The sequence below is a fragment of the Cyprinodon variegatus genome, unplaced genomic scaffold (genome assembly GCF_000732505.1).
Source record: "Cyprinodon variegatus isolate N-32 unplaced genomic scaffold, C_variegatus-1.0 Scaffold591, whole genome shotgun sequence".
Classification (NCBI taxonomy): Eukaryota; Metazoa; Chordata; class Actinopteri; order Cyprinodontiformes; family Cyprinodontidae; genus Cyprinodon; species Cyprinodon variegatus.
The window spans coordinates 493,230-520,374 of NW_015151044.1; the positions used below are offsets into that span (position 1 = coordinate 493,230).

General features: G+C 36.9%; 1 protein-coding gene across 1 annotated transcript in view; it reads left to right on the forward strand.

The window, feature by feature from the left end:
• dnah12 (dynein, axonemal, heavy chain 12) overlaps positions 1-27,145 on the forward strand; it is a 39,614-nt gene that overhangs the window by 2,718 nt on the left and 9,751 nt on the right. Inside the window, exons 4-56 of the mRNA XM_015392436.1 lie at positions 1,146-1,215; positions 1,301-1,456; positions 1,539-1,734; positions 1,877-2,065; positions 2,159-2,312; positions 3,353-3,444; positions 3,539-3,717; positions 3,813-3,948; positions 4,039-4,164; positions 4,243-4,374; positions 5,554-5,747; positions 5,828-6,071; positions 6,152-6,337; positions 6,436-6,636; positions 6,731-6,925; positions 7,000-7,121; positions 7,216-7,351; positions 7,442-7,588; positions 9,714-9,833; positions 10,058-10,214; positions 10,296-10,468; positions 10,809-10,961; positions 11,045-11,284; positions 12,752-12,997; positions 13,100-13,219; positions 13,311-13,420; positions 13,495-13,678; positions 14,261-14,401; positions 14,487-14,570; positions 14,702-14,890; positions 15,003-15,122; positions 15,260-15,448; positions 15,524-15,675; positions 17,613-17,751; positions 17,898-18,064; positions 18,172-18,427; positions 18,829-19,125; positions 19,273-19,451; positions 19,527-19,719; positions 21,059-21,220; positions 21,307-21,501; positions 21,599-21,732; positions 21,810-21,972; positions 22,075-22,155; positions 23,611-23,787; positions 23,891-24,022; positions 24,108-24,197; positions 24,298-24,438; positions 24,511-24,752; positions 24,858-25,005; positions 25,182-25,327; positions 25,461-25,675; positions 25,770-25,962. Of these exons, the coding sequence (XP_015247922.1) occupies positions 1,146-1,215; positions 1,301-1,456; positions 1,539-1,734; positions 1,877-2,065; positions 2,159-2,312; positions 3,353-3,444; positions 3,539-3,717; positions 3,813-3,948; positions 4,039-4,164; positions 4,243-4,374; positions 5,554-5,747; positions 5,828-6,071; positions 6,152-6,337; positions 6,436-6,636; positions 6,731-6,925; positions 7,000-7,121; positions 7,216-7,351; positions 7,442-7,588; positions 9,714-9,833; positions 10,058-10,214; positions 10,296-10,468; positions 10,809-10,961; positions 11,045-11,284; positions 12,752-12,997; positions 13,100-13,219; positions 13,311-13,420; positions 13,495-13,678; positions 14,261-14,401; positions 14,487-14,570; positions 14,702-14,890; positions 15,003-15,122; positions 15,260-15,448; positions 15,524-15,675; positions 17,613-17,751; positions 17,898-18,064; positions 18,172-18,427; positions 18,829-19,125; positions 19,273-19,451; positions 19,527-19,719; positions 21,059-21,220; positions 21,307-21,501; positions 21,599-21,732; positions 21,810-21,972; positions 22,075-22,155; positions 23,611-23,787; positions 23,891-24,022; positions 24,108-24,197; positions 24,298-24,438; positions 24,511-24,752; positions 24,858-25,005; positions 25,182-25,327; positions 25,461-25,675; positions 25,770-25,962 (8,683 nt within the window). The remainder of the gene's footprint in view (positions 1-1,145; positions 1,216-1,300; positions 1,457-1,538; positions 1,735-1,876; positions 2,066-2,158; positions 2,313-3,352; positions 3,445-3,538; positions 3,718-3,812; positions 3,949-4,038; positions 4,165-4,242; positions 4,375-5,553; positions 5,748-5,827; positions 6,072-6,151; positions 6,338-6,435; positions 6,637-6,730; positions 6,926-6,999; positions 7,122-7,215; positions 7,352-7,441; positions 7,589-9,713; positions 9,834-10,057; positions 10,215-10,295; positions 10,469-10,808; positions 10,962-11,044; positions 11,285-12,751; positions 12,998-13,099; positions 13,220-13,310; positions 13,421-13,494; positions 13,679-14,260; positions 14,402-14,486; positions 14,571-14,701; positions 14,891-15,002; positions 15,123-15,259; positions 15,449-15,523; positions 15,676-17,612; positions 17,752-17,897; positions 18,065-18,171; positions 18,428-18,828; positions 19,126-19,272; positions 19,452-19,526; positions 19,720-21,058; positions 21,221-21,306; positions 21,502-21,598; positions 21,733-21,809; positions 21,973-22,074; positions 22,156-23,610; positions 23,788-23,890; positions 24,023-24,107; positions 24,198-24,297; positions 24,439-24,510; positions 24,753-24,857; positions 25,006-25,181; positions 25,328-25,460; positions 25,676-25,769; positions 25,963-27,145) is intronic.

Consider the following 27,145-nt stretch of genomic DNA (forward strand, 5'->3'; position numbering starts at 1 on the left):
ATTACCATTTTTCATCCTTTTTTTTATTATTAATTTTTTTCCATTTCCATTTATTTTACTGGCAGCTCATTTTTTTTTTCTGTCTTGAATGGAAGGGATTGTAAACTGTCAAGCAAAACTGTAAATGGGAATTTTAATGGGACTTTTCTTAAGGCAGATGTTCCACAATAGCCAATTTTCTAGGGTGTAAGCCTAAGTGCTATCCTTATGATAGGCTCCCAAACCTATGCAATGGAGAAAGAGTAGTCTCAATATTGAAGTGGGTCTGTTGACCACTTTCCTGATGAAAACTTTACTTCATCAGTCGACACTTGATACTGACAACCATGTTTTGATAGGTTTTCACCATACCTTCTATGCCTGAAAGGTTTGCCTGTTATTCTTAACGTAACCTTGCTTTAGGTGTCATCATGGTGTCATGATGCTTTTATATTCACTGATTGTCTCTAAACCTTCAAAATCCTAAAATAGAGAGATCAAATATCACACAGATGGAGTCCAGTAGGTAATTAGTTGAACTCTGAAGAATATTGAATGCACATGATTTTATTTAAGGGTAATTAGAGTAAATGCCGCAGAATGTGCATGCAAATATATTGTTATGTATGTAGGTTTTTCTGTAATAAATTGTTTTTTACCCATTTATTATTTTTATAGGTTATTTTGTGTTTGTTTGTTGCATATAAGCTGCCTAAAATATGTTAGAGGTTGTACGTTAAAACATGATCAAATTTAATGAGATCAAGAGGCGAACTAATGGTTTTCACAAATGGATTATGCTCTAGTCTTACTTACTTACATCTTTAAGAACAATATTACAGTTTTACTTTCTATACCAAAACAAATTTGGATTTTTTTTTTTTTTTTTGGCAACTGACGTGAAATCTTTAAATTTATAGCTCCTCAATAGATATGGATGTCTTTTAAGGTTTTAAACTGTTCAATATTACTGATATATTACTAGGATGACTGGCTGTTTAAGGGTGTTATTTAGAATGGACCAGTAATATATATCTTTTTAACCCTGATAACAATAGTGAGAGCAAAGATTAGGTCTGTGAATTTGTTTTTTGTTTTTTTGTTTGTTGCTGATTTTCTTGAGGGTTTAAGTAGATCATATACCTATGCAACGTTCCTTTTTTTAGTGGACACAACATTCAATACTCCAGACAAACAAGAAGAAAGCTCTGAAGTGCAGACATACAGCCAACCAAAGTAAGTCTTTAATGTACATCATATTTGTACAAAGAATAATTTGCTTCATCAAACTTTTTTTAAGTTTGTCTTTTTATTTTTCAAGTCTTGACTGCTTCCAGCTGTGCCATTCCACCTTCACAAAAAGGCAGAGAATAATAAAAAGAAAACTTCACATTCTGCACCATGTGATGCAAACTATATCGGCTCTTAGCTACAGAGCATTTACCCACATGGTACTAGTTGAACCATATAGATGGAGGTAGGAGCACATTATAAAAACATATAACCAAGTCTAAGGTGGAAGTCTACCACCCCTATAACAGTATTTCCTTAATTGCTAGATCTCTTGAACCTGTGGATTGTAAACATCTGCAGAGGAGTGCAGCTACGGAGTGTGAAAGAAAAGAAGCTGAAATCATGAATACCTGGTTTCCCCCAATCATTCACATATTAACAGATGCTGAGACATTAGAAGGACTGAAAGTGGAGCAGCTGGATTCTTTTTACAACTGTGCATCCACCCTCATGTCCAATCAGGTGAAACAAAAAACACTTTACACTTGAAACTGTTAGACAGGGAAGGATGTTCGACTGAAACTTTGTGAGGTTTATTTAATATTACAGATAAATCCTTATGCCAATTTGGACTTACACTGATATTTTCTCTCCAAATTTATAGTTGAAATCTATGCTTCAGCAAAGTGTAAAAACCTTTGTCAGCGCATTTGATCCAAACAATCGCCGCTACTTGCCAATATTTTGCATGAATTTGACGTTTGATGACGAAAAGATGGAAATGTACCCATCCCTCCAAGATTTAGAGGCTTCTGTTTTAGAGATCCTCAGCTCCATAGCGAGCACACTGCAGGTCAGATTTCCCTACTTCAAGCTTCATTACTGTTTGTGTGTTTGTATAAGTGTGCGTTCATCCAGGATTTGCCTGCTTTTTATTTATTCACAGAGAGTACAGACCGTGCAGGCATGGTTGGCCCCAACCTCAACCTCATATGTAAATGCAAGCATTCCAGATGATATCCTTGCTTGGGCTCGGGTCACTGTGACAAATGCTGTGCGCAAAAATTTGGAGGAACCTGACAAACATTACAAAACTTATGGTGAAGTAACACACATATAATTTAAATCTGGGGCCTTTTGGAACCTTTTTTTTCTTGGAAAGTTAATGATTTTCCTTGGCAAGTTTTTGGTGAATACATTTAGATTTATTGTATACATATTCTCCAATCTAAACAAAGTCAGAAGAATACTCAAAAACATAGATACCCCTGCATTTTTCTATGGACAAAGAAACCAAACACATTTTGTAAGTACCATCATGTCCCTACCATGACTGTGGTTGGGTGTCTGACCTCTCTTCTTTAGAGGAATGGTTCGCTGTATTTTCAGTTATTTTCTTGGCATATTCCTTACCTTTAAAATATAAACACAGTCTCTTCACTCTTTGATAGAGTTGGGGTAAAATACATCTCATAGGCCCAAAGTCCTCCTGTTTTATTCATTCCAAACCCAAGTGTTGAAACCCAAACATGCTGAAAACCAAACAATGTCCAAGATTCAACCATCTAACTGTTTGTTTGTTTGTGGGAAGCTAAACAATTAGGAGTTAGTCCACCTTTAAATATTCCAGTCACTATGAGAAAGGCACCAGTGCTAATGATGGCTAAACAGACCCTTAACAGGGTGCTACCCCAGCATCATGCTTGGCATAAGATCCTTCCCTGACCATGAAAAACATTTTTTACATAAGACACTTGGCTTGTTCACATAGCTGCAAAAAATAGATTTGCCTAAAAACTTAATCAAATTACAGTAGATTATATCAATCTACATGGTTTGATGTTCTGAATTCACAATGATCCTGGTCAGTCGGACTTTTTAGTGACATTACGGTTCTTTAATTGTCCTGAAAAATTACATTTATCCAAATATTAGTTTAGATATTTGCATAGACATTTAAACTTTTTAACCAGAGAAAATCTACAATTAACTCAAATTTGTCCGACTCTGTTGTTCGTAAACATCATTGAAGTGTTTTGTCTTATGATCATTCAACCTTGGAAAAACACAAATATTGTGGTTTAATATACAAATCAGACCTATAACAGTTCATGACTTACTTTTGTGTTTTATTTTGAAGTTAAAAACTATGACTGGCTTGTGAATGGAACTGCGCAGACTCAGGTGGACACCTTTCTGAATGAGGAGCATTCTTTTGATGAGTATACTAAAGTAAAGATTCCCAAAGATGAACCTATTTCATTTTATGTCTGGTTAAATCATGTGTTGGTGTACCTCTTACTGTATGCTACCTTACCTATTAAAGCGAGTGGAGGAGTTTCATATGCTGTCAAAAGAGATTGCCAACCTTACATCAAAAGTCTTCTTCCCAATGGTTCATTTGGACTGTAAGGAGCTGAATCAAGGCCTATCTAATAAGGCCAAAATGTTTGCTGACATTCTTCTGAAGACACTTGTCACCAAACACAGAGAGCAAAATCAGCTGTACGTCTCCTCCTAAAGCATTCTTAGTCAAACCTATCAGTCTTTTATAGAATTTCCACATTATGCATGATCTATGTTGTTTTTTTTTCCGAAAGGATCTGTTCTGAATTTGAAACCATCAACAAGAAAGCTCTAGAAGTTCCAGAAGACACAGATGCTATTGCTAACATGATAGACTACATTAATCGTATCAAGACAAAGGATGTTGCCGACCTAAAAGACAAAATTAAGGTGAATAATTGGACAGTACGTCCCAGTGGTTGTCAAATCCATAAAGGTATGTTTTCTTACGTCTGTATATGTCACATCATGCACCTGCAGGAAGCTAGCACTAGACTGTTGTACCTCTTGGATGTCTACAACTTTGAACCAGAGGATTTGGAGCTTAACTCTGCTGTTTTTCTCTGGCAAAAAAAAATACATGATGCCTTTGAGCTCAACGATGAGGTGTGTCTTCTAAACTGAAGTATTGGGAGTATTTATACACTATTTATTTTTGCATTGAACTAAAGTGTTATCTTTCAGGTCTTGCTGAGTGCAAAGCAGAAAAGAGAGGGAGAGCTGATAGCAAAACGGGAAAAATTATTGGTTGAGCTTGAAAAGTTACGAGCCATGGTAGAGCAGTTAAACTGCTCTTCCCTTGATATGATGGAGCAGGTACGGTCTCATTTCCAAATATTGTATAAACCTCAGATAGTTTCTGTTTGACTGTTGTTTACAATGTTAATGAAGAGTGAAGTATTTTCCTGTCGAGCGTGGGATCTCCCCAGCTGTAGTATCTATTGTTGGTAAAACATAACGGGTGAATTACTGCACAGGGTCTTCCAAGATTATTTACATTCATTAAATTTTGTTCCATTTTATTTAATGTCACACCTTAAACTTTAATGGATATATGTAAACTAGACTAGAATTCAAATAATTCACGGTTTTCAAATCATTTTCAAATTGATTTATCTATGTTGAGGTCCACAGTGACAACACAACCGCAAGTCTTTTTGGGTTTGTCCTTATAAGCGTGCATCTATAAGGAAGAATTTTCTCATTCTTTGGGTCAAATAAAGCAGCATAAGCCAGATTATACTTGCTGTAAAATGCATTTTTCAGGTCTTTCAACAGATTCTTGTAGACTTATTATTCCTAGTAAAGAAAATATCCCACGCAGCATGATGTTTAACTTGGGGAACATTTATATTCAGGATTACGTTGAGTAAAAATGTTCCATATGCCATTTTGCATGCCTCTTGGCTGTGACTTTGATTGAAGTTCCCTTTCTTAGTCTTAGCCTGTCATTTCAGGTTAGCTGGAAGGTCTTGGTAACTTATTACTTGTGCCAAATGATGAGCTGAAAAGTGTCCCTTTTAAATTTAGACTTTCCATTTTAACCGAGCCCTGCTATAAACCTACCTACTACCTCATCCCTAAGCTGTCTTGTATTCTCTTTGGTTTTCATTATGCTAGTGGTTGCCAGCAATCTTCTCTAATTTTCATAGAAGTGCTGGATATATTATGAGAATATTACATCCAGCACTGCCAGATTGCAGTTGTTGCTTAGAAGCATCTAAGAAACAACCTCTGGAAGCTTTTAATTACACTGGATGCATTTAAAAATATCAGACTTAAAGGGGCTAAATATATATTCCATATTCATTCAGACCTTTCTTTTATAATTTGAAAACCTCACTCAGCAGTTATGTTCCAGACTGTTATTCTATCTCCAATAAAGTATATGGATCAAATAAACATTTTGATCTTCAAAGCACAGATTAATGGTAATGTTTTCTTTGGAAATGGTTACACCAACAACCTAAACTTATAAATAATACTTTTCAACAGAGTTTTAAAGTGGTAAAAATGATACAGAAGAATCTCCGTAAAGCCGAGGAGGCTGTTGCCCTTATTAATAAAGAAGAAACCTTCTATAAATGGGACCGAACATCTTACCCGGAAGTTGAGGTTATTAAGGAAGAAATTGATACATACCACAAGCTGTTCGGATTGATCCTTAAGTGGCAGGACGCAGAAAGCAGGTCTGATATCCATCCCTCAAATGTGTTGTTTTTTTTTTTTTTTACTCCCAGTGATAACCTTGTACCCTGTTTATGAGTAGGTGGATGGATGGCTCTTTCTTGGACATAAATGGGGAGACTGTGGAAACTCAAGTGGATGAATTTTATCGGGAGATCTTCAAGTTGTTGAGGTTTTTCCAGCAGAAGCAGAATAAGGCTGCACAAGAGTTGGAAAAGATGTCTGGCATAACAAGAGAAAGGTCTGCTGAGGATGATCAAGGAAAGCAGGAAAACCCAATAGTAGCTTTGTGCTCTGCTGTAGTGGAACAGATCAAGAAGTTTAAGGTATTTAAAAACTGCTGCCACAAAATGTTTATTTTTTCTTCTATGTTCAAATTTTGATTGATCTATTTTTGCTTCTACAGGAGAATGTCCCTGTAGTGTCTGTGTTATGTAACCCAGGCATCAGAGCTCGTCACTGGGACCTGATGTCTAAAGTATTTGGGCATGACCTAAGCCCTAACTCTGGGACAACACTACGCAAAGTTTTAAAGCAAAATTTAGAACCTTACCTGAGTGAATTTGAGACTATCAGTGTGGTTGCTAGTAAGGTAATTACACTACCCAAGAATGTTTGGTTTATTCTACAGGTTAGCATGAAATCTTGAGTTGAATGGAGCCCAATCTAATAAACCATGTTTTATTGTAGGAGTTTTCTCTGGAGAAGGCCATGCAAACCATGATGCAAGCCTGGGACAGTGTTTTCCTCAACCATATACCTTACAAGGAGACTGGGACTTCCATTTTGACTGCATTGGATGATGTTCAGACAATGTTAGATGACCAGATTGTAAAGACTCAAACAATGAGGGGCTCCCCTTTCGTCAAACCATTTGAGAATCAAATGAAGGTAAGCTTAGAGAGACAATTTTTCCTAATAAATAAACACAAATTTGATTAAGATCCATATGGAGCTTTTTCTATGCTTTGTTCTTTTCTTTCAGCAATGGGAGGAGCGCCTGCTTCAGATTCAGGTTATCATAGATGAGTGGCTGAAGGTACAGGCCCAGTGGCTTCACCTGGCACCCATCTTCTCATCTCAGGACATCATGAGGCAGATTCCAGAAGAAGGAAAACTTTTCCAGACCGTAGACAGAAATTATAAAGAGATCATGAAGCACTGTGTTAAAAACCCAAAGGTAGAAATAAATTGAATTTAAAACCTTTTATTACTAACAACAGATCTGTCAGCTACCTTATTACCTCATCATAGATTCTGCCTGCCACTTCACTGCCTGGTTTGCTTGAAAAGCTGCAAAATTCCAACAACCTCCTCGATGTCATTATGAAAGGCTTGAATGCTTACCTGGAGAAGAAACGGCTCTTTTTTCCACGGTACAAGAGAAAAAAACCTTTTGCCAAACCTTTTGAACTAGTTTGGTTTATAACATTATATGTTAGTCTTTTTTTGCTGCTGATCTGTCTGTAGGTTCTTCTTTCTATCTAATGATGAAATGCTCGAGATTCTCTCTGAAACCAAAGATCCACTACTCGTTCAGCCTCATCTGAAAAAGTGCTTTGAGGGAATTTCCAAATTAGACTTCTTGCCCAATCTGGATATTCAGGTAAGGCAGGCATATTCACAAAATGTATAATATAACGTGATGGATAAGCTTTTAAAACTTTGGCATACTGTTTTTTTGCTCATCGCACAGGCCATGTACAGCAGCGAAGGTGAGCGTGTTGAGTTAATCCAGCACATCTCAACGTCTGATGCCAAAGGAGCTGTAGAGAAGTGGCTAATACAGGTGGAGGATGTAATGCTTCGCAGTGTCAGAGACGTGATAGCCCGATCAAGATTGGTAAGATCCCAGTTACATAGTGTTTAGTTATTTGATTTGAAGGCAGATCTTCTCTGCACTATAAACTATAAAATATTTTCACAATTCTCCTTAAAAGAAGTGTGAACCAAGGCTAAATATTAAACAAGAAGAATACTCACAATTATACAAAGTCAAATGTGTAATATACCTCCCATTAATGTTTGAATAAATGTCTCTCAGTTGAAAGGACACAGCACACAATTTTTGAAAGAGATTTTCAAGACTTAAAATTGAAGCTCTTATTTGAATGTCAGTGTAAGGTTAACTGATCTCCAAAGACTTCTTGGACGCCCTATTTAGTTAATATCATATTTCATATTTAATGATATAATGTACTCACATTTGGTATATCCATAATAGCCTGTTAGATAAATCTTTTTAGAATATTAAACCTTAATTAATACTATGTGAAACTTTATTAGTATCTTTGATGCCACACCTCACAAAAAGTGGTGGGGCAATGCAGTGAAGAAAGAGATACTGTGAAATGTAGGTTAATCATAAACATTATTATTTGCAGTATTAAACAAATGAACAACAATTACATGTTTACCTAATAATTAAATTCAGCCAATCCTGTGGAGTCTGATTGTTTGAATAATTTCTTTGGCTTACATGCTTTTTGTATGTATTCTTCTTTAAAGTCGCAGGGAAATCATATTTAAATGTCAAATCATTCTGGCTTAAACATGTATATAAATGTACTCTTTATCAGACCCACAATTTAGAAAATTTCTGTTTTAAAAAAATATCCTTAAAATCTGTGTTGTTTTTTTCCCCTTTATCTTATGCAGGCCAGTTAGTTATACATCAGCTTGTACACCTAAATTTGGCCAATCATTGATCAACGGTCATCTGTCAATCAAATTTTTTCGGTCAGAGCATCTTGATTCATATGTCGCAGCTAATATACGAAACGGATGAAATAAGAAATAAGAATCATTTACTTTACCATTGAGTTACGTCCCAGTGTTCATGGGGATGGACGTCTGTGTCGGCTGTAAGCCTTCTACACCTAACAAAACTTCTGCCGCCCTGATGTCCTCTTCAACAACAACTTTGTCCCCGCTTTCCTCCTCTAAATAAAAAGCGTATGATGAAGGAGACACATACACGACCTCCAACTAAAAACTCTTCTCCTCTTGCATGTTTCCACTGTCCATAGCGTTCCTTGACAGTGGAAACATTACCAATTTAGTGCTACTTGGTCCCAATGTAATTTCCCATTGGGAACCTACTAGCACTAAGTTGCTAACTGGTTAGCAAGATGCTTCCGATACACCGGCCACAACCAAACTTCCTTCTGACCCTTCCGCCACAACAACCCCGCCCTCTTGATAAACGACCAATCGCATTCATTTTATTCACTCCTGTAAATTTGTGCACCACTCGGGAAAATTTGGAAATGCAACGGTTTGAACAGCCATTTCCCTACGATTTTAACATCCCTCTGTTTATTTTTGAAATTGTTATAACATTTAAATATTAATATTGTGGTTAAAATCTTATGATGCTGTTTTAGCCATCAACCTCTAGGTTTTGCTAAATGCTCTAATTTGAAATTGATCATGTTTAGATGAGAAATTAACACAGTAACAACTGTCAAACATGGCAGTGATATGATCATGCTGAGGGCCCATTCCCTGCCAGTGGTAATGGGGCAACACACAAAGTGGGTGGCATAATAAAATAGCATGATAACCTCTAAGTTTATTCAAATCAACAAAAAATCATCAGCTAAATTGTTAAACGTTTGTCTCAAACTTTAATAAAGTTTACTGTCTCAGCTGAAAACAGTCTTTCGTCAGAATTATGCCAATACCGTGTTTATGGCCCCAAAAAATAAGTGTTTATGTAAATTTTTTTCTTCTGAAGAAGATCTGTAGAAGAAAATAAGAAGAAAATCACACATGTGCGAAAAAAGGCCTAAAAGAAAACACAATTAAGTTATTTGTTGCATAAAGACTCATGCGGGGGGAAAAAATGCACAATTTAATTCTCAAAACTGACGTCAATGCTGATGAGGAGTGTAAGTTAACTGTTCACATATGATACCATGACCCTTGTGGTACATAACAACCTTTCCCTGTTGTTAAATGGACAGGCTTATGGTGAGACTTCACGGAACCAGTGGGTCACAGAGTGGCCTGGACAGGTCGTTATTTGCACCTCTCAGATTTTTTGGACTTTGGAGGTTCATGAGGCCATCAGAGCAGGGCCGGATGTGAGTCTCTTCTGAGTTTTATTCCGCTTATTTTTCTTTTTTCAAAATAATTCTAAGAATTCCTAAATCCAACGGATCATTTGCAAAACTGATGAAAAAAGATTATTCATTATATAAGAAAAAAAAAAAAAAAGAAAGGATGCAAAATTAATTTGAAATTCAATCTCATTCACTCTATAAAAAATATTTAAAATAATGTAACTGTATTGGGGTTTTCTCTGTAGGGTATAAAAAACTATTATCATCAGCTGAAAAATCAACTAGAAGACATCATAAAACTTGTGAGAGGAAAACTTGCCAAGCAAACCCGGATCACGTTGGGAGCGCTGGTCACGATTGATGTCCATGCCCGGGATGTTGTCATGGAGCTTATTGAGAAAGGTACATGTGATTGAAATAATTTGAATAAATAAAACATCCCCAGTACAGTTCAAAGAAACTTACAGTTGTTGTTTGTTTAAGGTGTATCACATGAAACTGACTTTCAGTGGCTAGCTCAGCTTCGCTACTACTGGTGCGACGACAACGTTCGCGTCCGCATTATCAACTGTGATGTTAAATACGCCTACGAGTACCTGGGGAACTCTCCACGTCTGGTCATCACTCCTCTGACTGACAGATGCTACAGAACTCTGGTAACCCAAAAAAGGCTTATAAATGTGTTTTAACGTTAACTTAAAGGTATAGTGGAGGATGTTTTTTTTCCGGGTGGATCATCAAAATAATTGGTCCTCTTAATTTTCAATCATTCTGGTGATATGTTTACGTAAGGCTGTCCTACGTGCTCATTCCATGCTTTTAATAGGCATTAGCTCTAGGGATTGGGTACATCATCTTGTGCATTGCTGTTAAAAGTGGAGAGGGCAGGTCTTTTCAAAAATTCAGAAAATAGTTCATCATATTTTTAGATATAAATATTGATTATTTTATTTCACTGAGAAATGCACAAATCAGATTCCACCCCCTCTGAAACAGATTGGAGCTTTCTTCCTGAACCTGGGTGGGGCACCTGAGGGTCCGGCTGGGACAGGAAAGACTGAAACCACCAAGGATTTAGCCAAAGCACTCGCTGTGCAGTGCGTGGTCTTTAACTGTTCAGATGGACTGGATTATCTCTCCATGGGAAAAGTACTCTTCTCTAGCAATTGTATGTTTATTGTCATACGTGTCAACAGACTAATTTAAATGTTTGTTTTCAATCCAATGTGTAGTTTTTTAAAGGTCTAGCTTCATCTGGAGCTTGGGCATGCTTTGATGAGTTCAACCGTATTGAGCTGGAGGTGCTGTCTGTAGTGGCCCAGCAGGTTCTGTGCATCCAGAGGGCCATAGAACAGAAACTTGAGTACTTTGAGTTTGAAGGAACTAAACTCAGGCTAAATCCCAACTGCTTTGTTTCCATAACTATGAACCCTGGCTATGCAGGACGCTCAGAACTTCCAGACAACCTCAAGGTATTGTTCCTTTCATTTTTCCATTTAGTATTTCATTAAAATCACATACTGTAATGTACCTAATCAAGTCCCAGATAGCCAAATATGAGTGTATCAATGCTGAAACATAGTTAAACAGAAATATTAAATACATCTGGAGCCTGAAATCTAAATTATACAAAAATTGGTTGGTGACTTGCACGGTGAATCAACATTACATTTTCAACCATAACTAATACTATATAAATATTGTTTCAAGTTTCTTTCTGTTAAAAAGTAGTTTTCCTCTCAACTGTCTCTAGAAGCATGCTTGGTTTGCCGGATTGCTTTCAAGTCAATGAGTCGATGCAATCAGCTGGTTTTCCTTAGATGGAAAACTTTGAACAAATCTGAGTGTGTGATCTGGCTGAATTGTCTCTGTAAAGTGCTTTGCGATGACATGTTGGGAATTGAATGGGTCAAGACAGCCCGGATGTAGTTGTCTGGTTGAGACATACCACTCGTGTAAATTGGGGGACGTTCCACACCTTATAGTAATGTGGGGACAAAACATTATGTACTGTACAAATGCTAAATAATGATATTGACAGACAAATAAGAATATCTGAAAATCACAGCTCTCTGTCCTCAACATATGGTGATTAATTTCAAACCCCAGCCCAATCATAAAATGCTATCACTCAAAACTCAAAGAGGAGAGGGGTTTTGACAAACAGCATACATTGAATCAACATTGATTACAATGTTGCTGTTTCAATCATTACGATTTGCCCCTGGCCCACTTCCAGATGTTTGATCGAGCTGAAATTTTGCATGTGAAGTTGTTTAAATCTCTATAGATTAAATTGCAAATTACAGCTCTGAACTAATTGTGGGTTCTGATTTACTGGTGTTTAAACCGAGTCAAGTCTGAGTTTTCGCATTTGAAAGGACGCACACAATGGGAGACGTTTGATCAAGTAACTTATAGTGATAATGTCCCATAATATGACCTTTTAAAACATTTTGCAAGGTCATATAACGGGCATCATCACCATAAGTTACTTTATGTTCATCAAAAGTCTCCCGTGGTGTGAGTCCTTTCCAATAGAAAAACCGGATCACTGCTCGACACTCAACAGGCTCCATTTCAGACTTTACTCAGTTCAAACACCTGTAAGTCAGAAACCACAAATAGTTCAGACCTGTAATTTGCTATTTAATCTATAGAGACTTAAATAACTTCACATGCAAAATTTCAGCTAGATCAAACATCTGGTAGTGTGGCAGGGGCATTACTTATTGAATGCCCCATGTAATTAGCTAGAATTGTTTGATTGCCTGATGGTTGATCAATCATCAATCTTTGATCTCAAACAAAAATCTACCTTTTGACTATAATTCAGCATTGAACTGTGAGATTGGTCTATCTTGGGTTAATGACACGTAAGCATGTTTCAACAATACAATGATAAGATAAACAATACCTGTCCTTTTTCCTCCTTGCAGGTGTTGTTCCGAACTGTGGCTATGATGGTCCCAAACTACGCCCTGATAGCAGAGATCTCTCTATATTCATATGGTTTCCTGAATGCCAAACCACTGTCAGTAAAGATTGTGATGACCTACAGGCTTTGTTCAGAGCAGCTCTCCTCCCAGTTTCACTATGATTACGGCATGAGGGCTGTTAAAGCAGTGCTTGTGGCTGCAGGAAACCTTAAACTCAAGTATCCCAATGAGAATGAGGACATTCTGGTAATTATTGTTTATAGTTTAAGCCTTTAATGTTAGCTGGTTTATAAGTCTTAATTAATTCATTAACATTTACATTTGTCTGCCTCATGTTGTAACATTCAGCTACTGAGATCCATAAAGGATGTTAATGAGCCCAAGTTTCTGTCCCACGATATTCCTTTGTTTAATGGAATCACCAGCGATCTTTTCCCGGGCATCTCCCTTCCTGAAGCGGACTATAAGGTCTGATATGTTACTATTTTTACTCAATATAATATCTTTTAATTCTAAATGAATATTTTTCAAATATTTCAAATGCTCTCTTTTTTACCAGCTGTTCTTAGAGACTGCTAAAGAGTGCTGTAAAAGTCATAACTTGCAACCAACAGAAGTCTTCTTACAAAAGATGATCCAGACATACGAGATGATGATAGTTAGACATGGGTATGTCATTTTTACATTTTGATGTGTTATATTGGGGATGCAAGATGATTTCACATGAAAGAAATATTTTCCAGGTTTATGTTGGTGGGAGAGCCCTTTGCTGGTAAGACAAAGGTGCTGCATGTTTTAGCTGACACTCTGAGCCTAATGAATGAGAAAGGATATGGAGAGGAGGAGAAAGTCATCTTCAGGACATTAAACCCAAAGTCCATCACTATGGGACAGCTCTTTGGACAGTTTGACCTGGTTTCGCATGAGGTAAGGCTATACAGTGAATGATCTGAGTGACTCATGAAAGCATGATCTGTTAATTCAAATTGTTAATATTTTGTGTTTTCTAAGGTATCCATACAATGTATCATGTTCTAAGTAGGAGAGTGCAGTGGGTAGATGTAGCCAGAGTAAACTTTTCTATTCTATTCAAAATTGTATGTGTGGCAAATAAATATGTATGACTAGGATTCAGATTCACCTTAAAGCCAGACATCAATCAATAACATGCATCAAACTGATCTTTATCCAGTTTGATCTATTTTGAAGTGAAAAGTCAGATCCAGATTCAGAAAATTTCAGTCTCTAAACATGTTAAGTGGATAGAGGCATTAAACATGATTTGGAGTTGTAACTGCATTTTAAGGTTTTTAAAAGACCCACATTTATTTATCCTCCTCCTTTACATTACATTTTCTGGCTATTTTGGTTGGTATGGAAACCTTAATCAGTTGTATTAAAACACATTTAAGTTTGTGGCTGTAGCGTAGAAAATATGAAAATTTTACTTTTCAAAGTAACTGTACAATAATCTGCTGCCCATTCTGGGTTTTTTTTTTTTTTTATCAGTGGACAGATGGGATTGTGGCTAACACTTTTCGGGAGTTTGCTTTGGCTGGCACTCCAGAGCACCACTGGGTGGTGTTTGACGGCCCAATAGATACACTGTGGATTGAGAGCATGAACACTGTGCTGGACGACAATAAAAAGGTACATATTTTAAAAAGAAATAATAGACATGCTCAAAGGGTTTTCATATCATGAGTATTTTTCCTCCTCTAATTCTGATTGACAGCTGTGCCTGATGAGTGGTGAGATAATTCAGATGTCCAGTCAGATGAGTCTGATTTTTGAAGCAATGGATTTATCGCAAGCTTCTGTAAGTTAGAAATGTGCAGTTAATTTATTGGTATAGAGCTACTGTCATTAATTCCTAACTTATTTTGTCGCCCACTTAAATTTATGTCGACTTATTTAGCACCTTCTTAAAGCCATTTTTTGTATCTACAGCCTGCCACAGTCAGCCGATGTGGTATGATCTATATGGAGCCATCTCAGCTAGGCTGGAAGCCTTTAGTAATTTCCTGGATGAACACTCTTCCTGATGCTCTGCAGACCCTGGAATACCATTCCCTGCTGCTGGAGCTTTTCCACTGGCTCCTTCCGCCTTCCATCAATATGCTACGCAAGCACTGCAGGGTAAACTAGGCTCCCTGCATTGATTTCTTAATGCAAAACTGTTCTATTACCTACATGTTCCTCTGGATTTTATGAAAAATGTATAGATGTGATCATCTAGACCTTTTCACAGGAGGTTGTTTCCACCAGCAACAGTAATACTGTGGTTTCCCTGTGTCGACTGTTTGAGATGCTTCTCACTGAGCCAGTGAAGATGAATCCAGGGGATAAAAACATCCATATCTGGATCATGGTATAATTAATCTATCAAGCTGATCTCACTTACCTTTGATATTAACCAAACATAAACAAGACACCTACTTTTTGTTATTTTTAATCAGGTAAATTAAGCTGCTGCGTTTTTTCTTCATCTGTTCTTTTTGCTTGCAGGCAGCTTTTGCTTTCTCCTTGGTTTGGTCTGTGGGGGGTGCTTGTGATGCAGACAGCAGGGAGAGGTTCAGTGAGTTCCTCAAGGCAACACTTTCTGGAGAAACAAAGGAATGTCCAATCCCTGAAAAACTTGGGAAATGGGAGTGTCTAATGGGTGATAAAGGCCTGGTGTATGACTACTTCTATGAGGTATTCTGCTTTTATATTAAGATATTTTCTTGATTAGTGTCAAGTTGATAAATTATGATGTAAACTCTTTCGCAGTTTAAAGGAAGAGGCAAATGGGTACACTGGAACGAGGTTATTAAAAACATTAACCTTGGAGATAAAAACACAAAGGTAGAGGAGATCATTGTTCCCACCATAGACACCGCTCGCTACACTTACATAATGGACCTCTGCATCAAACATGGCATGTCAGTAATCTTATATTTTACTTTATCTACTTTTACTGATATCTTCTACAAATGTGCTTTTTATGTATAGTGCTTTCCAGGAATTTACATACACCTATCATGGGCATGAATATTTAAAGCTGATTGAATAAGCAACTTAAAAACAAGAATAAAATGCATTAGTTGTACCTCATTGTTTATTTTCTGTAATCCATACAGCATCTAAATGATAAATATAAATTTAAGTATATATAAACAAACTAATAATCAATATAATTCTGTTTGAACATTTTGGTTACTCTAATTATTATAAATTTTATTTTTCAAACTAGTTTTTTCCGTTTGACAATATTGGAAGAGATCATTTAAACTTACAATAATAAACTTGGACATGACCTTAGATTCAAAGGTATGGCAAAATGTGATGCAATGCAATTCCAGAAGCTTAATGCAAGCTTGCTTTACCAATTCTAAACCCAGGTAGATTCATGTTTTGCCAAATAGCTTAACCTGGCTATAAATATTTTGTCAAGTAGACATTTGGCTTTTCCATATAGAACTCCGTTACTCTCATTTAAACTTAAAGGTGTTTTTGCAGTTCTGCAGCCCATGCAAGCATTGAATTCATCTACTATGAATAGTGATGCACAGATCAATACCAGTATCGGGCGGGGCCCCGATCTAGCACTAAAATGGTGGTATCTGTATCGGCGAGTACCAACAAATAGGGCACTGATGCCATTTTCAGAGCAATAAGTTTATTCAACTTTTGTGACCAATTCCAGGTAGGCAATAAAAATTTCTACTGGATTCACTTTGTATTAGTCTTTTTCCTGCTTCACAAAGGTAGGCAGCAGCTTGACAAAGCCATGATGGCAATTATTTTACACCCAAGTAGTATGCAGTTCTTCATATATACACACACACACACATCAATTTCAAACATATGGTATCGGTATCGGCCAATAATGCACAGCCAGGTATCGGGTATTGGGTATCAGTATCGGGGCCCAAAAAAATGGCATCACCGCAACACTATCTATGAATAGCAAAACTAGTGACCCAGTTTATTCCAGTGAATTTTCAGCTTACGCCTTGATGGTTACACGGGTGTTACTAATGGTTGTAACCAATTTCCATATAGGCCAATAGGCCCTCACCTCTTTCCTTATTTTTAAAAGTCTGCGTTACAAAAAATAAATAAAAACAAAGAAGGTGTAAATTAGGATTGTGATCCAGATTACCATCAAAGTTTTATGGGCTCCATGTTGGCAAACAGAATAACAAACCAATGCTACTAAAAACCTCCTTGATATACATCCTTGGAATATAATAAGGGTATGAAAAAAAAACATATTATTATCCCATTCAAATAAATATGTGGATGTAAACAGGATGAGTAGGTCTATATCTTTACAAACTTAATTTGGCTATTGTTACACTTTCCAGGGTTCTGACTCCCCCTGGTAGCGGTAGGGGTTCCAAGTTTGAAAAGCCCTGTATTCTAAAAATCTAAAATCTAAAAAAAAAAGAACTAATGCTACAAAAAACGTTACCTCCTTGGAGAGGCTATTTAAAAAAAGTAGATTGTAAAATTCTGATTATTATTATGACGGAACCTTGCACATTGCTAGTTTGTGACTGACTAAAGGACATTTAGCCATGTACTATACAGGTGAAGCTTTATACATAACTTTAAAGTTTATTGGATTGGAGAAAGTTAAAATTCCATGCTAAACTTTGCACCTAATTCTGGTTTTAACAACCCACTGAATTCTTATTTTTTACAATCCCTCAAGACTGGAAAAGGAAGGAGTACAATGCATAATTAGGACTATAAAGCCCTCTAACATTCATTCAAATGATGAGTGTGGGTAAACTGGAGACTAGCACTTTGTATTATTGTAAGTTACTGTAGTTAACATGCTTTTATTTAAATACACAAATGATCTCAACAGTCCCCCTCTGTTTGTCGGCCCTACTGGAACCGGGAAGTCTGTATATGTAAAGGAGAAGCTGATGAACAATCTGGAGAAAGACAGCTTTCTGCCATTTTTTATTAACTTTTCAGCCCGGACAAGTGCCAACCAAACCCAGGTTTGTTTTAATTTGGTAATGTGAGAGTTAAGGATGTTTATAGTTTATTAATTGTTTAAATCTGTCCTATAAATACAATGTTTTTTTATAAAGTAAAGTACCTCTCAGCATTCTAAAATTTACTGTACCTTTGTTGAATCTCACAGAATATAATCATGTCAAGATTAGATAAAAGAAGGAAAGGGGTGTTTGGTCCTCCTGTGGGAAAAAAGTGTGTCATATTTGTAGATGACATGAGCATGCCTGCCCTGGAACAGTTTGGGGCCCAGCCCCCTGTGGAGCTTCTGAGGCAGTTCATGGACCACGGAAACTGGTAAACACCCGGCTGTTAGAGGCAACTCTAAACATTCAACAAAGAGACACGTGATTAATAATTTCTTCTGAAAAAAGAGTTGGATGTCCCCTTTAATGTTCTTTCAGGTATGACCTTAAGGATACATCCAAGATTACTCTTGTTGACCTCCAGCTCATCTGTGCAATGGGGCCACCTGGTGGCGGAAGGAACGCAGTGACCTCTCGGTTTCTTCGGCATTTCAACATTTTTAGCATAAACCCCTTCAGCGATGACACCATGGTCCACATTTTCTCCAACATCATGGCTTTCTATCTGAAAAACAATGCATTCCCTACTGAATGTTATACTGCTGGCAAAAATATAGTAAAAGCAACAATGGAAGTGAGTGCCCCCTATGATGTAGAAATATCCTGAAGTAATATTAGTACAAGGCTGGGTAATTACATCAATTAGTAAAAGATTATACATTTTCAGGCCATTAGAAAGCATTCTTCCCCTTAAACTTTTGTGTCTCAATATATCCCTAAATCCATTGTATTGTAGAAAAAAGGCATGCCCTAAATCTGACTGAGCTTGTGCTTTTTGCAAAGACAAAATATTAAAATGGACTAAATAAAATCCCATTGGACTATCTGGAACTACTTTGCTTTTTTACAAACAGAAAGGTTCAAGGGGACCGAATAGTTTTGTAAGCCACTCTGTTTTCCTTTTATCTTTAGTAGGCCCCCCTGCATCTTTTTTCAGGTGTCTAACATTTTTTTTTTTGTTTGTTTTATTCCAAGGTATATAAGAAAGCAATGAAAAACCTTCTTCCAACTCCATCCAAATCTCATTACACTTTCAATCTACGAGATTTCTCTCGCGTCATTCAAGGCTGCCTGCTGCTCAGGAAGGAGTCTCTGCAAAACAAGCATACTATGATACGCCTGTTTGTCCATGAGGTCTTCCGTGTATTCTACGACCGTCTTGTGGATGACAAAGACAGAACATGGCTCTTCAGGCTGATGACCAGCATCCTAAAAGATCACTTCAAAGAGTCCTTTGACCAGGTCTTCGATCATCTGAAACAAGGCAGCAAAGTATGTTAGACTTTAGATGTATTTAATATGTTTTATAGACATACTAGACTCAATTGTACGGTAATTGAACAAAATAAGATTTTTTGGTTTTTATATTCACAAACAAAGAGAAGCAATGAAATATAACGGATCGCTCTCCCTTTGTAGCTGGAAGAGGATGACATGCAAAACCTTCTGTTTGGTGACTACATGAACCCTCAGCTGGAGGATGATGAGCGCTTGTATGCTGAGGTGCCATCAATAGAAACCTTTGGTGAGGTTGTGGAAGCGTGTCTCAAAGAATACAATGAGATGCACAAGAATCACATGAACCTCGTCATCTTTCGGTAAACATCTCTTTTTTCCCCCCAAGCATTTCAAATGTGAATTAGTCACCTGAGAGAAGCCTCTGCCTTGTGTAGTTATGTACTGGAGCACTTGTCGCGTATAAGCCGTGTGCTGAAGCAGCCCGGAGGCAATGCTCTGCTTGTGGGAGTTGGAGGCAGTGGCCGCCAGTCCATCACCCGCCTGGCCACGTCAATGGCACATATGACCCTGGTTCAACCTGAGATCACTGAGAGTTATGGCATGACAGAGTGGAGGGACGACCTCAAGGTTTGGGTCTTTGCTTGAAACATATTTCTCTCTCATACCATATAATAAAGTTTAATAGTACTGGTAAAAAAATTGCTTATTTTACTAAATAAGCAAGAAAAGTGCAGTTTGCATTTAAATTCATCCCCTTTTCATGGTACAGTCTTTTATGTTTTCTCTCCCTCCATGGGAGGTAAACGTCTGCACTCGAATTGTCTTCGGCAGCCTTTGCCAGGGATGCTGTTTTTTTTTTTTAGACCTACATGTCTTTCTTTTTGTTCTGGCCATCTTCGGTTCAGTTTTGATTTTATCTGACCAGAACATCTTTCCTCTGCATTGATTTGTTTGTTTCAAGGAAAAGAGGATCTGTCATAGCTTACATAAAGTGCTTTCTGCTTAGTCCTGCAACTAATGTTGTTTAGCAAAAGATACTTAATAGGAGATTTTTTTTTTTATGGAATTTGAACCAGATAAGCTAAAACTATGTCACTTGATGAACTTTGTAGCAGACAGGGGATGTTTTTCATCTTAAATGCAAAAGGCCTGTTTTTTATATAGTTTTGTCTAAATCATAACTCTGAATGGGATGTTCTTTAAGAAAATTGCATGTTTTTAGGTCTATATTCTCTGTAAAAGATTTCTGAAATAATGCCAAACATTTCAGTTTGTAAATCACAAATATTCTGATCAATATTTTCTTTCTGCTTCTTTTAGTAGGACCTGATCTGTTTAGTACATCAGTAATAGTTGTTCTGAGCTGTGGATCTCTGTAGCCCTTCTAGCTAATGTATATTCTATATCTATTGGCTGCTTCGCTGATTAATTCTCCCCTCTCCTGGCCTTTCTGTTTAGTTAGGCTGAACACTGTAGTGTAATAAGTTTCATTAGTTCATAAACTAACCCTACTTTAAACTAAACCAAATCCCCTGTCCTTACACAGACTTTTGCAAGAAAAAAGACTGGTTTAATTATGTGAATTCTACAGTAAACCTATGTAACATTTTTCTTATTCTTTCCACCCAAAGGACTACACATCCCATTCATCTGCTCACACTATTCATGCAAAAAAGAGGCAGTGTTTTTTCCAGTCTCCTGCTTCAACTTGGGTGCGGAGGAGCTGGAAACAATGTCCGATTGCCAGAAAAGTACTTTAAACGTGACCCACAGCTGCCCCCTTCAGTTCACCCCTTTGCGAAGCAATATTTTGTATAGATTTAACACGCTGAATTCTAATCCAATAAAATTCTTTTGGTTGCAGAATCACCAAACTAAAAAAGGTTTAAAGGGTGTTAATGAAATGAACTGTACCTGTTAAATAATGGCTTTGATATGTTTACATAGAGTATGCTGAATATTGTAGATGCTGCTAAAGAATGCTGGGGTTAAAGGACAGAAGACCGTGTTCTTGATAACTGATGCCCAGGTCAAGGATGAGGCTTTTCTGGAAGATGTGGACAGTGTCCTAAACACAGGAGAGGTGCCCAATCTGTTTGCTGTAGATGAGAAACAAGAAATCTTGGAGGTAAGTTGGTTTGAATAATTAAAAAAGAAAAATATTACTTGTTGCTGTTCAGGATATGTTTAAAACATTTTCTCTTTATTTCACAGACAATACGTCCCATTGCTCAAGCTGGTAACAAAAATCTGGAGCTAAGCCCATTGACTCTGTTTGCCTTTTTTGTTGCACGCTGCAGGCAGAATCTGCATGTTGTTGTTGCTTTTAGTCCTATTGGAAAAGCCTTTCGAAATCGTCTACGACAATTTCCATCTCTTATAAACTGCTGCACTATCGATTGGTATCAGGTATTTTGCATATATATTGAAGTCATTGTTTGTAAATGAAGTGTGCTGAATCTCAGATGCTTTGAAATAAAAACAAAACCTTGGTGTAACCTCACAGCCATGGCCCGAAGAAGCTCTTGAGCGAGTTGCCAATTGTTTCCTTGGCTCACTGGAGTTGAGTGAAAATGAGATGAAAGAGGTCATATCCATCTGCAAAACCTTTCACACCTCTGCCACACAGCTCTCACAGAGGTCAGGCATGTTTATATGAAACCTAAATGTTTCCCCAGTAAAATGAACGAAAATGTAAAATGTTCTCTCTATTTCAGATTCCTAGCTGAACGAGGACGCTCTAATTATGTGACGCCCACATCCTACCTTGAACTTATCGCTACTTTCCATCAACTCCTCACTCAGCAGAGAAACATTGTCATGAACGCAAAACAGAGGTATACAAATGGTCTGGACAAACTAGCCTTCACTGAATCGCAGGTATGTTGAAAAGATTAGTTTTGTTTTGCTTTCCTTTCTTATTTCTGTTCCTTAAAATGTCAAAAATAACTGCAGGTTTTAAGCTAGCTCTTTTTTCTGCAGGTTTCTGAAATGAAAAAGAAGTTAGAAAATCTTCAGCCCAAACTTGAAAAGGCAAAGATAGATAATATCGAAATGATGAAGGTAACGATACATCTGCATTGCATCTCAAAATCAATTCTATAGTTTATAAAGGTACAAGTCATGTGGAAAAAATATTGTCACTGTATTAAATATAAAGGAGACAAATTTTAGGTTCTCCATAATTTCTATCTATCTGTAATAGAAAGATTTAATTATCTGTCAAAAGCAAAAGATAAACGTTATTCCTTATTTTTTCTTTTTTCCTTATAAAATATACCTACAAATTGTTTTTTTTCTAAACTAAGAAACGTTCAGGACACCCAACATTCTTATTTCTTGTTTTACCTACATTAGTGTAAGGAAACTGTGCCCTCATTCTTTGCTTCAGTAGTGAGACATTGGAGGGAATTCCGGCATGTAGAATCAGTTAAACGCCAAATCATAGACCAAAATGAAATTACATCAAGATCTGGGTTTTGGTAAAGTGCAGGTTTTTCTATTTTCAAGCCAATCCTTGATGGATTTGCAGGTGGGTTTTGGGTCAGTGTCTTCTTCTAGTTCTACTTCAGCTTGATTTTCAATTATCAATTTTCTCCCAACGCCCCCAAGCTTTGCTGTTTTAATGTTGCTTCTTACCTGTAATATATTGTTTGGTTTATGTTCAATTTGACTTTTATTTCGGTGGTCAGATAATCAGTATTACACTCATTTCTAAAGGAACCTTTTTTCAAGCTACTCCAGACCAGATATGTATTTGTGAATGCTAACCTGAATAACAATAAAGCTCAATTATGTGCTATTAGAAATACATTGCATTGGTGATGTAAATTTGTTCATTTTTTGTCACAATAGTTTTTTGAGAGAAAAAAACAAAATAATAAAATTTTAATATTGAAGAAAAAGAATACCTAAAACTGAATTAAAACTTTATTTGAGTTATAACTATTATTTGATAATGAATTCTTTATTGATGATAATAAGAAACATGTAGTGTTCATATCTAGATGCTTTTTAATTTGATATGATTAATTAAAAGCTGAGGTAAGCAATAGCTTTCAGAAGTCATCAAAAATATATTATCGCTAGTTTAAATGAATTTCAGCATAAATGCAGCAATTCTATTCAGGAATGCACAACAGCACATAAAGCTGTAAAAATAAAAATACATTTCTAAACAAAATTTATTTTTGTTTACACTTGTGTGTACAAAATGACAAAATAAATCTGTCTAAGTCTAAAGCTGTGGGGATGTTTAAAACAAGTTTTGGTAATAAGATTATATCCCAAGCGTTGAACACTCTGGAGAGGACTTTTTTTTCCATCTAGCAAAACATTTTGATCAGCAGTGGAATAGTTGAGATCGAAACGTACGAAGAATATTAAGTATTTTCTCCTCTACTAAATTTATCGTATTAAATCCTCTCAAAACATGTTAATATCATTAAAATGAAAAATGTTCGATGTGTAGGATTTCTGTGGAGGGCCCTAAACATGATGTCATGTGGTATTTACCAGGTAATTGAGGAGGAATCAGTTGAAGTGGAAGCCAAAAGTAAAGTTGTGCGAGTTGATGAAGAAGCAGCAACTATAAAAGCTACTGAGGCTCAGGCTTTGAAAAATGAGTGTGAGACTAAATTAGCTGAAGTCATCCCTATTCTGGAAGCCGCTATCGCTGCCCTGGACACATTAAAGGTTTGTCCATCGTACCTTTAAACCTTTTTTTTTCCCTTTTCAAATCAGTCAGTCCCCATAAACAAAAAAATCCAAATAAGTCACTCTGTCTTTGTTATTTTAGCCTTCCGATGTCTCTGTTGTGAAGTCAATGAAAAATCCCCCCTCAGGAGTGAAGCTAGTGATGGAAGCTGTATGTGTGATGAATGGCATACAACCAGACAAAATAGCTGATCCAGCTGGGACCGGGAAGAAGGTTTGATAGTAACCTTCAAAGATGTCTCTGCTTAATATTTATTTTATTTTTGCTTTTAAACTGTTCCTTTTTTTTTCTGGCTTAGGTTCTTGATTACTGGGGTCCAAGCAAGAAACTACTTAGTAATATGAACTTTTTACGAGACCTCAAACAGTATGATAAAGACAACATCCCAGTAAGTGTTATAGATCACATGAATCAAAAAATTCCTTTTTTGATTATTTTTTTAGAAAAACATTTTTGTTTTAACCAACCTGTTAATTGCTGCATTACAGGTTCCTGTTATGCAGAAAATTCGGAATGAGTATGTAAATAATCCATATTTTCAGCCTAAAAATGTGGCTAAAGCCTCGTCTGCTGCAGAGGGCCTAAGCAAGTGGATCAAAGCGATAGAGCAATATGACAGCGCGGCTAAGGTGCAGTTCTTTCACTTTTCAAGGGCTTGTATGTACAATCTTATTTTATTTAACAAGTCTCTTGGGTTTCAGAAAGTTGCTCCAAAGAAGCAGAGTCTTGCAGAGGCAGAAGAATCTCTGGCTATCACCAGGACCCTGCTAGACCAGAAAAGAGCTGAGCTTAAAGAGGTTGAGGACCGGCTTGCAGCGCTTCAGCAAACCTTTAAAGAAAAGACGGAAGAAAAAGCTCAGCTGGAGTTTCAAGTGAATTTATGTGCCAGAAAGCTGGAAAGGGCTGAAAAACTAATTGGAGGGCTTGGTGGAGAGAAGACCAGGTCTTTATAATTCTGCAGAGTGTTTTAGTCTTACATTTCTCCAGTTGATATGACAGAATGCAGTTTACCTCATTTGATATGTGATGTGGGGATCTCCTACTGTAGATGGGCCAAAGCAGCAGATGACCTACAGCATACATATGACAACTTGACTGGAGATGTCCTTATTTCGGCTGGTGTCATTGCATACTTGGGAGCTTTTACTTCTGACTTCAGACAGACCTGCACCAAGTTATGGACCAGTCTCTGTCAAGTAATGATCCTACCTTCTATATTTTTCATCTAGTTTTTTAGCTGGTATATTTTTGTTGCCTATTATATATACACACATATATATACATATATATATATATATATATATATATATATATATATATATATATATATATATATATATATATAATTTTTTTCCTGTTCCAATGTGTCCAGTGTAAGAATATTCCATCATCGGATGACTTTTCTCTCAGCAAAACTCTGGGAGATCCCATAAAAATAAGAGCTTGGAACATTGCAGGCCTTCCCAACGACTCTTTGTCTATCGACAATGGTGTTATCGTCAGTAATTCACGCAGATGGTAAATCCACATTTATACAATCAGTTGCTTAAAATGTATAATCTTTTACTTAAAAGTAACTTGAAAAGAAATATATTTCCTGATGAATGTGGGGGAAAAAAATTTTTCATCTTTTTTTTTTTTTTCTTTTTAGGCCTTTAATGATTGATCCTCAGGGCCAAGCCAACAGGTGGGTGAAGAATTCAGAGAAGGACAACAACCTGAGTGTAATCAAGTTAACAGATGGGGACTACATAAGAACCTTAGAAAACTGCATCCAGTTTGGAACACCCTTACTGCTGGAAAATGTAGGAGAAGAGCTAGACCCTTTTCTACAGCCACTGCTTCTTAAACAAACCTTCAAACAAGGTGGTGTAAACCTCATTGACTGGAAGAAAACCATCTGTAACTCCCAACTAAAAAATGACATTTCTATGTTAACAAACTTCTTGTTTTTACGTAGGTGGTGTAGATTGCATCAGGCTTGGAGAGAGTGTGATTGAGTTTTCAGCCGATTTCCGTTTCTACATCACCACCAAGCTCAGGAACCCACACTACCTGCCTGACCTGGCCACTAAAGTGTCTCTCCTCAATTTCATGATCACACCAGAGGGTTTGGAAGACCAGTTGCTGGGGATCGTGGTTGCTAAAGAGAGGTAGCATTAAGTGGGCTCGATTTATACATCATTGGAATATGTTAAATGAAAAAGTCTGGATTTTAAGGTTGTGTTAAAGTTTTAACATCCAGCCATGATAGATCTTCCTTTATTCTAAATTCAGATTAGCTGGACTCAGAGGCTGCAGCTAATAGATAATCCCAGGAGGGCTAGGGACCAAAGAAGACTTTTAAAGTCTTAAAATTAGCTGAAATCTCAAAAATGTCAAATATTTTTATGAAAAAAACATAATAATAATTTTATGAACCTTAAAACCAACATCGTGTTTGCATGATGTTGGTTTGCACAACTTTTTGTTCTTGTATTTAAAAACGGAGGAATAAGGCAGCAAGCAACTAGTGAAATTTCCTATATGAAACAGATATTGACACCAAAAAATTGTACTAAAGTATGGTCAGAGTTACTACCAGAGAAAAAGGTATTGAAAATATCCATGAAATATCAATGCCTTGAAGAACTGTATGTTTTTAGTTTTGTGTTTAATGACATTTGTTTGTCACTTATACTGAACAGAAATGTTTAAAGCTGCAGTGTGTCAACAATAGCAACATCTAATGGTCAGACTGCAGTGACATGAACTGCTCCCCTTCTGCTTCTTGCCCTCCACTAATACGGAGGGCATCATGGTACAAATGTCGTACACAAATTTTACATCGCCTATGTTGTCAAGTAATGAGAAGTTTGTTTACAATATAGATGCACCAATTAGGATTTTAGGACTCGATCACAGCGTCAAATAAATTCTTGTTTCTCATGTACATTAACATTGTATTAATAAGTACAAAAATTAGGAAAAGAGAAGGAACCAGGCCTATGTTTCAGTGAAGTATGCAGCAGAGACAAGCTCTTATAATAAAAAATAATGTTGGAAAATGACAAAGCAGGGGATGCTCTGAAGAGCTTTGTGGGTGGCTTTTAAAAAAGCCATTTCAATTTAGCCGTAGAAGGACTGTTTCATCGTCCCACCTCTAGCGCAAACAACGACCAGCTGCTGCCTTCTCTCTACACTGTCTGCCTGCAAGCTCCTCTTCCACCTCTTACAGCTAGCCTCTAAAGGCCACCATCAGCCACCCAGATGCCCCGCTGTCCTCCTTCCGTCTAGCCGCAGCTCCTCTCCCTTATCTTCAGCACTCTGTCTGCTCGGCGGACTTCTCTGATCAAC